The following is a 13,400-nucleotide window of genomic DNA, read 5'->3' on the forward strand; positions in this document are numbered from 1 at the left end:
ACGCAAGTATCCCCTTCGTCTTTATACGTTTTCGTTTAGGCATAACTACAGTAAATTCGATCATCCCGCGCCACACGGAACTAAGATATTGAATATGTTGTGTTTGGCTTTCCAACGGTCAAAGTTTCGACGATTATATAACTGTTTTTTTTTTAGTATTATAGCTGACAAATTTTACTGGCTGGCAACTGTCGTCTGAAGGTCATTAGGACAGTTGCCTCAGACGAATTGCCTTGAACTCTGGGGTACGGATTAGAACTAGATTTTGATCCGTGCGGTAAGGCAGCATAGGGGATATATGCTCTTCCAAGGTCAGGGTAAAGTGGATGGCTGGCTCTCCTAACCTTACGAATATCGGATTTTAGATATCCTTGTGGCCTCTTGGTAATGTCAGCATGAGGTAGTGAGGGCGTCTTGTGGATACCGGGTGAAGATTAAACTACAAATACTCCCTAGCGGTGAGTATATGTACTCAACACATATATGTATGTACTCAACACAATACTCAACACTGTTGAGTATTGTGCACTGTCGTTCAGTGGAGATGCATAGAAATATACCAACAAAGACATACTGCTTGTGTCGATGTGTTTATGGACAGGTGTCCAGCTTCCCTAACCTATATGAAGGGCTATAGGCCGTGTCAAGAGCCTAGTAGCCATTAACCTTCCGATGATTTCGGGGGGATTAGTGTCCCCGCGGCCCGGTCCTCGACCAGGCCTCCTGGATGTGTGGTATTAAAAATCCACGTTTCGAGAGAGAGGATGGTTAGTCACACACACACACACAGCTGGTATTAGACAAGCCACCGGCTTCCTGTCCCCCCGCCGAGGCCACCGGGAGAGGGGTTTTTGAGTGGTTGATAAGGGCCCTTCCCCCCCCCCCACCCCTGCGTCAGGCAGGTACTGTCCCCATGACCTGACTTTTACCCCTGGAGGGCTTTGGTCAAGCTGAGGTCACCCCTAACCTTTACCCTGACCGGGAGGGGGGGGGGAGGGGGGGGGAGATACTTGCTGCTTTAACCAGGCGAAAGTTTTTGACCTTCCTCGCCTCTAGATGTCATTAACCCTCGACGGCTTTGACCATTTCCCCTTGGGGAATTTTTCTGGTGCCCCCAAGGCTGTCACTCTTCAGTTTAACTTTCCATGTTATATGTCATCATTTCCTCTTGGGGGTTTGTAGATAAACTGAACAGCCTAAAATGGGGAAGTTTGTTTGTAACTTTGGTGTTGTTGACCTCTTGATGGGACGGGGTGGGGGGGGGCAGGACCCGGGGTGGTGACTTTCACTTTCCTGACCCGAAGAAGAGAGAGAGAGAGAGAGAGAGAGAGAGAGAGAGAGAGAGAGAGAGAGAGAGAGAGAGGGTGGGCCGGAAGTCAGCAGGCTAGCAGACAAAAAAGCAGCCAGCCACAGACTCATAAACATAGAAAGAATATCCTTCAATAGCCAAAAATACAAGTGTCCCTACCCCCACCCACCCTAATCCCAAGAGGGGGGGCGGGGGGGGGTTGTTGCAAGGACAATCACCGGCGCCAAACACAAGCTACGACCCCCCTCCCCTCCCCCCCCTCCCCCCCACACACATCACCACCACAAAATGGTGGACATAATTCACCCAGTTCATGCTAAGGCTGCGAGGAACTGAAGCTTAAATCATGGAAATGCAGTCCTGGGTGCTGGTCAAGCAGGGACATTGCATGCTGTGTAATCATTATTCATTCTTGATCACATGGGGAGAGGGGGGGAGGGGGGTTGGTAGGCAAGTTGGGGAGGAGAGGTGGGGGGAGCCCAGCGACCTAGATATACGTATCACCTTCCTGGGGTCGGTAACCTCTGGCACTAAGCGGGGGTTTGGGGGTCAAAACTAGGTTCTCTGGGGAAGGGGGTTTGATGGAAAGGAAGGAAAGGGGGGGGGGGTGGTGGAGGATATTCAGTTATCAATATTTACTTTACAAGCAAAACACAAAAAAATAATGAGTACTTCAGAAGGCCTATTGGCCCATACGACGCAGCTCCTGTTTATACCCACCCAAACTCATTCACATGAGTTAATTCGTATGTCTAACCTATGCCTGGAGTAATCCAGCCATACCACGTCTATCATGTCTCATGTCTAGTAAAACTGTTTACTAGTTGCTTGTCTTAAAGATCAGCTAAGAAACAGCGGTAAACGTGTGTCTTTTGTTAGTGAAGACATCAGCAACCGTGTAGGGGGGGGGGAGAGGGGGGAGGGAGGAGGGGGAGAGAAACAAAAGTAGAGGTGTTAAGTACAGATGAAAGTGGTTTATTAAGTGCAAGTGAAGGCGGCAAGTGGAGCCGAGGCGGGAAAAGTTGAACGATAATAACTTTCTCTGCTGTTACACCTCGCCTCTCTCCTCCTCCTTCGTTCTGGCTTCGTTATTGAAGTCAAATCAAGTACATCCGATTCGGCCTTTTCTAAAGCTGATCCACAAAGGGTGTCAATTAAAGATCTAGATTAAGTTTATTGAACTTAATTGGGAGGCTAAGTATCGAACTGGATTGTGTGTGTGTGTAGTGAACTAGGCTCGAGTATGGTGAACTAGATTAGGAGCGTCCGTAATCACACCAGCATTCCTGTCGCGGCCTTTGTTGAAGTAAGTCACGTGACCCCGGGGGTCACTGACTCGCTACAAGGAGAATGGATCATAGAAAATGGGAGCGCTTGCTGGTGGGAAGACGCCGTCCTGATGTATTTTTACGGGAGACTCGTCTAAAAATTGAATCTTTTTTTTTTGGTATTTCTTTTTATTTTTGTTTATAATACTATCTTGATTATTGTGTTATTGTTTACGATATATATATATATAATATATATAATATAATATATATATAATATATATAATATATATTATGAAAATATTACAAAAGGCAATTTAGAGTGTTATGTAAAGATCATTTGGATTAATTAAAGTATCGATATCTCTTAGATAAATGTTTATAACAACGGCAACGATAATTTAAAAATATATTTTAGCATTTTTAAAATGTTATCGCTGGTACTAAATCTAAACTGTGCGCGCAAGGTATTCAATTACTATTTGATCAGTAATGTTGTTTTTGGGGGGGTTTAAGGTGGAGCGGTTGGCAGCAGTGGCGGGCTATCAGCTGGCGTGCGTGATCCGGCCCAGTAAGTGTGGCACGCCTGGTTCGAGGTGAATGAACTGGAGTAACCTTAGCGTAAAATTTAGGATAATGGGGCCCTCGCTGTCCCTGTTTATGTCAACAAATAACGAGGCTGGCACCCACCTGGATTAGGGGGTGGGGGGGGGGGGGGAAGGGGAGGTGGTTAAATGGGTGCATTTAACGCCAATTGCCACCACCACCCCAACCACCATTACCACCACCCCAACCACCACTACCACCGCCACCACAACACTACACAATTACATAATAGAATTTTGTTGTCAGGAAACTAACGTTTGGTACTGAGCGCAGGTTAACGCAGGATACACACACACACACACACACACACACACACAGACACACACACACACACACACACACACACACACACACACACACACACACACACACACACACACACACACACACACACACTGTAGTATAGATGACGAGCGTGTTCCCTAACCAGTTGCTGCAGGTGCCAGAGACTCTCACTTGTCCCCCAGCGCCACTCCCCCTACTATTCTGGTTTTCGCTTTTGCCACGAGAGAGAGAGAGAGAGAGAGAGAGAGAGAGAGAGAGAGAGAGAGAGAGAGAGAGAGAGAGAGAGAGAGAGAGAAAACACAAACATGTCCTTTCAACACACTGATACCATTGATGAGACACCTCTGTCACTATCAACCATGAAAGTGGGTCATACTTTTTGTGTATATCCCGGCTATACACAGCTTGGGGGAGGGGAGGGAGGGGGTTGGGTCCTCTTCCCCCCCCCTCCCCCCTCCTCCCCCCTCATTCAGGGACACCGCTGCAGGTCGGTGACTCCGCGAGGAAATGCATTGCCCTTGGGATCTGGAACAACCGTGGGGGGAAGAGTATGCTATAAGTGGGGGGATGTGAGGGGGAGGGGTGTGTGTGGGGGGGGGAGTAGACGGGATATGGGATATGTGTAGGTTTACATTTAGGTGTGTGTGTGTGTGCAGGGGAAGGGTTGAGGGGGGTGGGGATGTAACTGGGATAGGATGCTAGTATACCTGGGATATGAGACTAGTATACCTGGGATATGATGGTGCCAAAAACAGAAGCATGACCGCGCTTCATGCAAACCCCACCAAGTCTGACGTACGTGCCAGATTTGGACTTTGAGGTCAACCAACCAACCCCGCAACCAACCAAATGCCTGGCAAGGCATTTCAAGACGAGGGGGAGAGAGAGAGAGAGAGATGGGGGGAGGAGGGGGGTTACCATTACGCAAATATTTGCCTTACTGTACTCCAGTGACTTGATTTATAGGCAGGCGAGGGTGTGTGGGAAGGAGGGAGGGAGGAGGTTGTGGGGTTCGATGAGGGAGTGTGGGGCAATCCCCCTCAACCCCAAGGTTGGGGGTGATGGGGAGTAGCGAATGGCGGGTCAGAGGGTTCAGTGCTCCAAGGTGGTAGGCCCGAGGGGGGGGGTTGGATGGGGGGGGACAAGCGCACTTGGGAATCATATATTTGGGTCAAAGTGCGTCCTTTGTTGAACATGAAGCAAGACACTGTTTAAGCTAATCTCTTGTCTCCTCTTTCTTGTGATGGTTTGCTAGCTTCAAGAGAGAGAGAGAGAGAGAGAGAGACAGACAGACAGACAGACAGACAGACACAGAGAGAGCTTTTAGCCTGCTGATAGCAGTCAGAATTAAACCGTCAACTCCTGTACCCAGCTGTGTAAAAAGACACACACACACACACACACACACACACACACACACACACACACACACACACACACACACACACACACACACACACACAGACACACACACACACACACACACACCAGTTCCTTGAATAATATTTAGCGTATCTAATCAGCCAGAGATGTGAGGCTGGGGGGGGGGGGTCATCCCGGGTGCATGCGCGAGCCCTGGTTGTAAATACTGGGGCGATGGCAACACAATAGGGGAGGGAGGGGGGGGGGGTGTTTGAGCTGCCTGGTGCTTGGAGGTTATTAGCCTACTCAGCTATTTGTGCCTGCAGGATCGAGCTTTAAGCTCTTGGGCTTCGCCTTAGCAATCGAGTGACTGCCAACTGGCTGAACTTCTCAATAAGCGTACACACACTTTCTCTCGAGGCGCGAATGGGCTCTCTTGCGTAAACCCATTCTACTACACCCAATTTTACGGGTTTAGTAAATAGGTAATACTAGCAATACTCTCCTACATAGTTCTTCCTCTGTTGTGCCTTTAATAAATGGTGTTGCCTCTTGAGGTAGATGTTCCTGTGTTAGAGAGAGAGAGAGAGAGAGAGAGAGAGAGAGAGAGAGAGAGAGAGAGAGAGAGAGAGAGAGAGAGAGAGAGAGAGAGAGAGAGAAGTTGAATGACCGATATCTGGGTCAGACGCCATGGTGCCAACCTCGACCAGGGAGAGGGAGCAGGGCGCTGCGTGTGTGTGTGTGTGTGCGTGCGTGTGCGTGTGCGTGCGTGCGTGTGCGTGTGCGTGCGCGTGCGTGTGCGTGAAGGGGAGAAGGCTGGTAAGGTAAGCAGAGGTACAGAAGACTCTACCGGAAGCATTCCTGAAAATATTACCCTCCTTCCCTCCTCACTATCGCCTAATCACACCGATTGGACTCAAAAAAGGCACCATGATTAGAACGTTCTGGAACCAAGAAAGCCAAATCACTTCTGCCTCAAGGCCACCTTAGAACGTTTTGCGGGGGGGGGGGGGGGCGGCTGCGGCTGCCTGGTGCTTAGACATTCTCACTTTCAGTTGCAATTGCAAAGATGAATACTGCGTTGGTTGGTTGGTTGCAACTTTCGACCAACGCGCCATGGGGGGCTCTCGACCCCATTTTGTGTCTGCAACCTTCATGTTAATTAAACCCAATTAGCACAAAATGGGCAATAGGCTATTGATGAATGTGTCAACAAACTGTGTCATTAGCTAATCAATGCTGTAATTTGATTGGCCAATTGCATATTTGGGTTCAGTTCTTAAGACCATTATATGCACTTATGATCTCTTCCACTACCACTCACAGGATGGGTATGGGGGTCTACTACCACCCACAGGATGGGTATGGGGTCCACTACCACCCACAGGATGGGTATGGGGGTCTACTACCACCCACAGGATGGGTATGGGGTCCACTACCACCCACAGGATGGGTATGGGGTCCACTACCACCCACAGGATGGGTATGGGGGTCTACTACCACCCACAGGATGGGTATGGGGTCCACTACCACCCACAGGATGGGTATGGTGTCCACTACCACCCACATGATGGGTATAGTGTCCACTACCACCCACAGGATGGGTATGAGGTCCACTACCACCCACAGGATGGGTATGAGGTCCACTAGCCACTACACTCCGTATACTCGTCTAGCTCTGCATTCAGTTGAGCTTCAGCTCTTTGGTTTTGCCTTTCAACTGCCAGTCAGCTGAATAGGCTGTTGCTGAAGGGCCTACAGAAGCCGCCCTCAGAGGAGAGGCTTGGCGGAGGAGCCCGGAGATGCTCGGAGATGACCGGAGGAGCTCGGAGGTGCCCGGAGGAGCCCGGAGATGCCCGGGCAGGAAATCTTTTCCAAGAGGTTGGGCGTTGTGTCCCAACTGGAGGCTAGTCACCTGTGGGTTTACCCCTGTTATTTCTGTTGGCGTTTCCTGCTCCTGTTTAGCATACGTAACGGGGTTCGATGCCTAGTTACCTGGATAGTACGATATCCGGTTTCCACTTTACCTGTCCACTATGGACAGGTGGACACTAGATTGCTTAAGATCAATTGTATTTTATTGACAAAACTGAACAATTCTGGTTCGCTTACTGGCTATAGACATCAGGGGTCCATCAAGCGTTTACACAACCACTGAAGAAACATGTACATCTTTTTCTCCATCATGGCGGCTGTGTTTACGTTTATGCTGAGTTTGACAGTTTGAGCTCCGAAGCTGTCTACGAGGTTGTTCATAATAAGCTTGGATTGTACGTTTTACGAGCTCGTAAACTATTGCACAGTATCGTACCTCGCTGGCCAGATGATTCAGTTGCATTTTGGTGAATAGGCAACTCAAAGGGAGAATGGATCACGTGTGTGTGTGTCTCAGGTGTGAGTGATGAATTAATGAGTAAGGTGGTGAGTACGTTGACCCAGGCAACACCCCCGGTGAGTAAGAGAGGGGGGGGGGCGAGGATGTGGCCTGGCCTATTGCTGTGTTTCGACATCAGCTGATGACGTCATTCTTCCTGTATACCCTTTGACCAATCACAGCCCTGCATGCATGCAGGCAGGCAGGCGTGGACTGTGATTGGCTATTGGTCTTAAACCTTCGGTCAATCGCAAGACCTCCAGCCCTGTATGTGACGTCATCGGTCTTAATGAATACGTGGTGGGCGGTGTGTGTGTGTGTGTGTGTGTGTGTGTGTGTGTGTGTGTCTTGAACTGTCTTTATCCCTTCTCTCGGAAACACCTCCTTCAGGTCCTGCGCCTGTTGGCAAGGCCCGTCCTTAGTTACGTCCCTAGACGACGCTGTCTAAACGGGTGGCAGACTGTCTGGGTCTGTCTAGTGGGGGGGAGGGGTTGCTAACCGGTTGACTCATATCTTAAGCCACAGTGAACCCCTCACTCACCCCCCCCCCTCATGAATGTCCTAATGAATGGGGTTCAGGAACCCCTCATCATCCGTAACGTCCAGATGCCGTATTGAACCGTCACCTCCCCCCCCCTCCGCGCTATCAGGAGGTGAGGTACATCATGGGAGGGGAAAAAAACAAAAAATTTCCTACTGTACACACCCTGGACCGCTACTCTCCCCCCCCCCCACTCCTCCCTCCACACACACACACACACACACAGACACACACACACACACACACACACACACACACACACACACACACACACACACACACACACACACACACACACACACACACACACACACACACACACAGACACACCTCAGCGAGCCCTGTGCGTCACAGCTCTCCTGGGAAACCTTACAGCTCGCCAGCTACCAGGAACATTGACGATTAGTCTCAAGTTCACGGTCGCCGGCCCTCCCACGCCACACGCACACGCACACGCGCGCGTCACAACCGGTATTTCCTGGAGGAAGATCACCTTATATCTGGACGATGGCTCCAGCGTCTTGTGTGTTTCCTGGTGTCGGCGGTCGAGGCGAGACCATCAGCCACCTCCTCTCTTGAAAATGCAAAAATCCAAAACCAGAGTTCGTCTCACTATCTTATTTTTATTGAATTAATTTGTTGTCTTATATAGCTTGGTAAGGACACACATACACACTATATATATATATATATATATATATATATATATATATATATATATATATATATATATATATATATATATATATATATATATATATATATATAAGCCTCGGGCCGAGGCTTATATATATATATAAGGAGTAGAAGAGCTCCCAGAACCCCATCAACCAGGTATATATTATGAAATTTATGTCTGCATGTATTTGTCTGTAACAGAAGTCCTTTAAGATGATTCTTATCTCCTTTTCAGGGGTTCTTCCGGCGCAGCATCCAGCAGAAGATTCAGTACCGTCCCTGCACCAAGAACCAGCAATGTTCTATCCTACGCATCAACCGAAACCGGTGCCAGTATTGTAGGCTGAAGAAATGCATTGCTGTCGGCATGTCTAGAGATGGTGAGTACCTGTGCTTTGTCTAGAGCCCTCAGGTAGACGCTAGAGGTTGCTCTATCGTCTCCTCTATTGGGTCTTATGTATACGTATGAATAGGTGCTGCCTCGTATGGATCAATAAGACTTTAGCAGTTTTCATTTATGTGCTGTTATAACAAGATGTCACTGGCCTGACAAGATGTCACTGGCCTGACAAGATGTCACTGACCTGACAAGATGTCACTGACTAGGGGGAGGGGGACAACTGGCCTCCACGTGTTCACTCATCCTCGTTAGTTCAAAGATTCTCAATTTCCGTGCTAGCGTTGCATCCGTTAGGGTGAAGAGGGAGGGAGGGGGTCAGTCGAGGAGGAGGAGGAGGAAGAGGAGGGGCAATGGGGTATCTGGGGCAAGTAGGGGCTGAAGAGGACAAGGCCTTGAGACTTTTTGCGGTGCCTCATGACCCTCTGGCCCGCAACACGAGATGAGGGCTTAAGGGCATTGTCCCTTCAGTCTTTCTTCCAAGAAATTCGTAATGTATTGCTAGCAACGAATTCCATTTGTAAGTAAGGAGGTGAAACTTAAAAAGAGTTGATGCTTAACCACTCTCCAGCCCACTTAGATGAAAACACACACACACACACACACAATGCCTACGTGAGACTAGACTTAGAGTATGCAGTCCCATCATGGAGACCCCATCTAAACAGACTTTCCTTTTCCATTAGGAAACTGGAAAAGACTAAACAATTTGCGACGAGGCTAGTCCCAGAGTTGCATGAGATAGAATATGAGGAGCGACTGAAGGAACTGAACCTAACGACGTTAGAAAAAAAAGGAGAGCGGGGAGATATGATAGCAGCATACAAAGTACTTAGGGGGAATTGACAAAGTTGAAATAGACGAAATGTTCACACAGAATACCTACAGAACAAAGGGGATATGGGTGGACACCTCAGATGAGTCACAGAGATGTTAGGAAGTTTTCTTTTAGAGTGAGAGTAGTGGGGAAATAGAATGAACTGAAGGAACACATTGTGGAAGCAAACACTCTTCACAGCTTTAAAACTAGGCATGATAGGGAAGCAGGACAGGAGTCATTGCTTTAAACAACCGATAGCTAGAAAGGCGGGAGCCAAGAGCCAGCGCTCGATCCTGCGGGCACAAATAGGTGAGTACACATACACACCTTTCTCTTTTAAGATGGCAGAAACGCTTGTAAGACAAAAAACTAAAAAAAAAAAAAGTACTAGTTAGCACGTGTGTGTCGACAGGTCACATCAGGTCAAATGACCCTGTTCCAGGAAAATAACTGCCCAACTATGGTTCTGGGAACTGTGGCTTATCACCCAATATCTGGCTTGACGTCTATGAAGGTTTCCGAGTATGTGTCCAGGGGCTCCTGACCCGGGTGTTGCTTAGCCCCTTCTGGAGGGTCGCTGACTCCATCCATGTGGAGGGTCGCTGACTCCATCCATGTGGAGGGTCGCTGACTCCATCCTTGTGGAGGGTCGCTGACTCCATCCTTGTGGAGGGTCAGTAAGGGTGGGAAAAATGGGGAAAGGGGGGTTGGGGTAATAGTTAATAGTAACTCCCCCCCCCACATTCACTGGCCTACTCTGACCTATGACCTTTCGTGACCTCACTGGGGTACCGGGGGAGGTAGACACACGAGGTCCGCCTGACCTAAGCTCCGGTAAACAGATAACGATCTGCCATTGTCACCTTTACGAGGCCTCGGGGCGCTGGAGCGGGGTAGGGACGATGAGGGCGTCTTATAATCAAAGGGTTTGATCTTAAACAATATTATTTGCTCTAATGCTAAGTTTCTTGTTTGTGAGTGTGTGTGTGTGTGTGTGTGTGTGTGTGTGTGTGTGTGTGTGTGTGTGTGTGTGTGTGTGTGTGTGTGTGTGTACTTACCTAGTTGTACTCACCTAGTTGCGTCTGCAGGATCGAGCATTGACTCTTGGATCCCGCCTTTCATGTGTGTGTGTGTGTGTGTGTGTGTGTGTGTGTGTGTGTGTGTGTGTGTGTGTGTGTGTGTGTGTGTGTGTGCGTGCGTGCGTGCTTGCGCAAGTAATGTCATGGGGCCAATCACCGGAGACAAGAGAGTAACAAGTGCCAGGGTTGACCTAAATAACGCGGCAGAGAAGGATGATAAAATGGATTGGGGGGAGGGGGAGAGGGGGGGGGGAGGATGTAGTCTGTCCGCACGGGTGAACGACCCGACCCTTACCTCACCTTCCCCCCCCCCCTCCAACCCCCGCCCCCCCTCTCCGGCGTTCCCCAATCCCCAATCATCAGTGATAACGTCTCCTTTACACTTCCCCCCCTCCCCCATCTACCCCCCCAAATGATATCATTCCTGTAACCTAGGTGTATTGGGGCACTGCGGGGCATCCTACCCAATTTATAGTAAAGTAATGGATATAAATTGGTGTTAGGTTTACAGTGATTGATTTTATTCGTCGCAAGTAAAAAACCAAAAGGATTACAGAGGATACAAAAGATCTCACCATAGTATAGACCTGGGATTACTGGATGATTTCAAGCGTAGGTTACACAGGTATATAAATGAGTTTGGGTGGATATATATAGGAGCTGCCTCTCATGTAGAGATAAAAACTGCCTCTCGTGTAGAGATAAAAACTGCCTCTCGTGGATCAATATAGGCCTTCTGCCGTTCCCATAATTCGTGTACTCGTATGTTGTTTCGTGTATTAATACGTTCATTTGGTCGATATATTCATACTCTTCGTTCTCAGGCATTCTGCTAAGCCTTATTGGGTACGAATCTTTCCCCCTGAGTTTAATATATGACTGTAAACAGGACCTGACATATGAGACTTTACATAGCTAATGTTGACTCTGTTATTGGGTGAGAGAGAGAGATGCCACTGAACCGTTCTCTTGGAATTTAGCTCCATGCAGGGCATCGGGTAAGGTGAGGGGGCATCGGGTGAGGGGGGCGGGCATTAGGTAGTGGCCAGAGGGGAGAGAGAGAGAGAGAGGTGAGAGATAAGAGGCTGAACTAACGGGTAGAAAGATCGCTCCAAATACGAATCTTTCGCTTAATCGCATCACCGAAGTTTCTTTCTGCTTTGCCTGTTCATTCTATAGCCTTGGGCTGGTAGGCTGTCCAGCCACGCCTTGGGCAATTCTACGAGGCACAGCGAGACACAGCGTGACACAGCGTGACACAGCGGGACACAGCGAGACACAGCGAGACACAGCGAGACACAGCGAGACACAGCGAGACACAGCGTGACACAGCGAGACACAGCGGGACACAGCGAGACACAGCTAGACACAGCTAGACACAGCTAGACACAGCGGGACACAGCGGGACACAGCTACACAGACCAAGAACCGTTGTTGATCGCAAGCGGTAAAGCCTTAAGTCAGTGGCCGATCCTGACCTGAAGATGTTCCCAGCCAACACCCCTTTTGCATGCACGCACGCACACACACACACACACACACACACACACACACACACACACACACACACACACACACACACACACACACACACACCACAAACTAGCGTTTGTACTGACATTTTAGTCGCTAAGATTACCTCCTGAAATTCGAACTCGGACCTCAAAATTCACATATATGACAACAAAACTGCCGATGGGCGAGTTTGTTGGATACGTTGGTAGGGGTAAGTAGGTGGAGGAGGACATGTGGGTGTGAATATACATGGGGGAGTGGGTGGGGGGTGTGGGGGAAGTGGGTGGGGGGTGTGGGGGAAGTGGGTGGGGGGTGTGAGAGAGGCGACACACCCACACCCACATTTTAGGTGTTCTCTCTTCCTGTGTATTTACTATTTGTCTGCAAAATCGAGCTATTAGCTCTTGGTCCCCGCCTTTCTAACCAATCTGTTTTTCCTCTTATATCTATTACATATAACACACACATACACATGTCACTCTTTGACACACATATATCCCCCAGAAAGCAGCCCATAGCAGCTGTCTAACTCCCAGGTATCTATTTTATACTAGGTGAACAGCGGCATCTGGGTGAAAGAAACTTTGTCTATTTGTTTCCGCCTCCGCTGGGAATCGAACCCGGGCTATTAGGACTACGACCTCCCCGAGCGCTATCCACTCAACCGCGAGGTCCCTGTGTATGTGTATTCACACACACAGGGTGTGTGTGTGTGTGTGTGTGTGTGTGTGTGTGTGTGTGTGTGTGTGTGTGTGTGTGTGTGTGTGTGTAAACGCGTAGTGGGGAGTACCGGTTAATAGGGACGACGCAGCCACAGGGCGGCTGGGGGAGTTTGGACCGTATGGGAGCGGCCGAAGCTTGGATCCACAGATGACCTACTTGCGGCATGAGTTAGCGGCGTTGACGTCAGCGGTAGGAAAGTGAACGCACGGGTTGATGACCCGATGAGTCTGGGGCCTCCATCAGTACCGAGGACCCTCCCGCAGTGACCGCACGCACTCCGCCGGATGCACTCAAACGCACGCAACCTCGCCAGTGAAACTAGAGTGAACTATACCCGGCTTGATTAGTTAAAAATCTGGTGGTGGTGATTGGCAGTGACTAAAGCTGGCTATTATCACGTCTTGGAGTCAGGACTTCACCTCAACACCCTAAGGGCTAGCAAA

At 49.2% G+C, this 13,400-nt stretch overlaps 1 protein-coding gene across 4 annotated transcripts in view; it reads left to right on the forward strand.

Annotated features, from left to right (window-relative positions):
* The window catches only part of Eip75B (Ecdysone-induced protein 75B), a 223,473-nt gene that overhangs the window by 195,908 nt on the left and 14,165 nt on the right, over positions 1-13,400 (forward strand). For all 4 annotated transcript variants that reach the window (XM_045761053.2, XM_069301301.1, XM_069301302.1 and 1 more), the window contains exon 3: positions 8,659-8,803. In XM_045761053.2, the coding sequence (XP_045617009.1) occupies positions 8,659-8,803 (145 nt within the window). The remainder of the gene's footprint in view (positions 1-8,658; positions 8,804-13,400) is intronic.

The sequence above is a fragment of the Procambarus clarkii genome, chromosome 45, assembly GCF_040958095.1.
Source record: "Procambarus clarkii isolate CNS0578487 chromosome 45, FALCON_Pclarkii_2.0, whole genome shotgun sequence".
Lineage (NCBI taxonomy): Eukaryota > Metazoa > Arthropoda > Malacostraca > Decapoda > Cambaridae > Procambarus > Procambarus clarkii.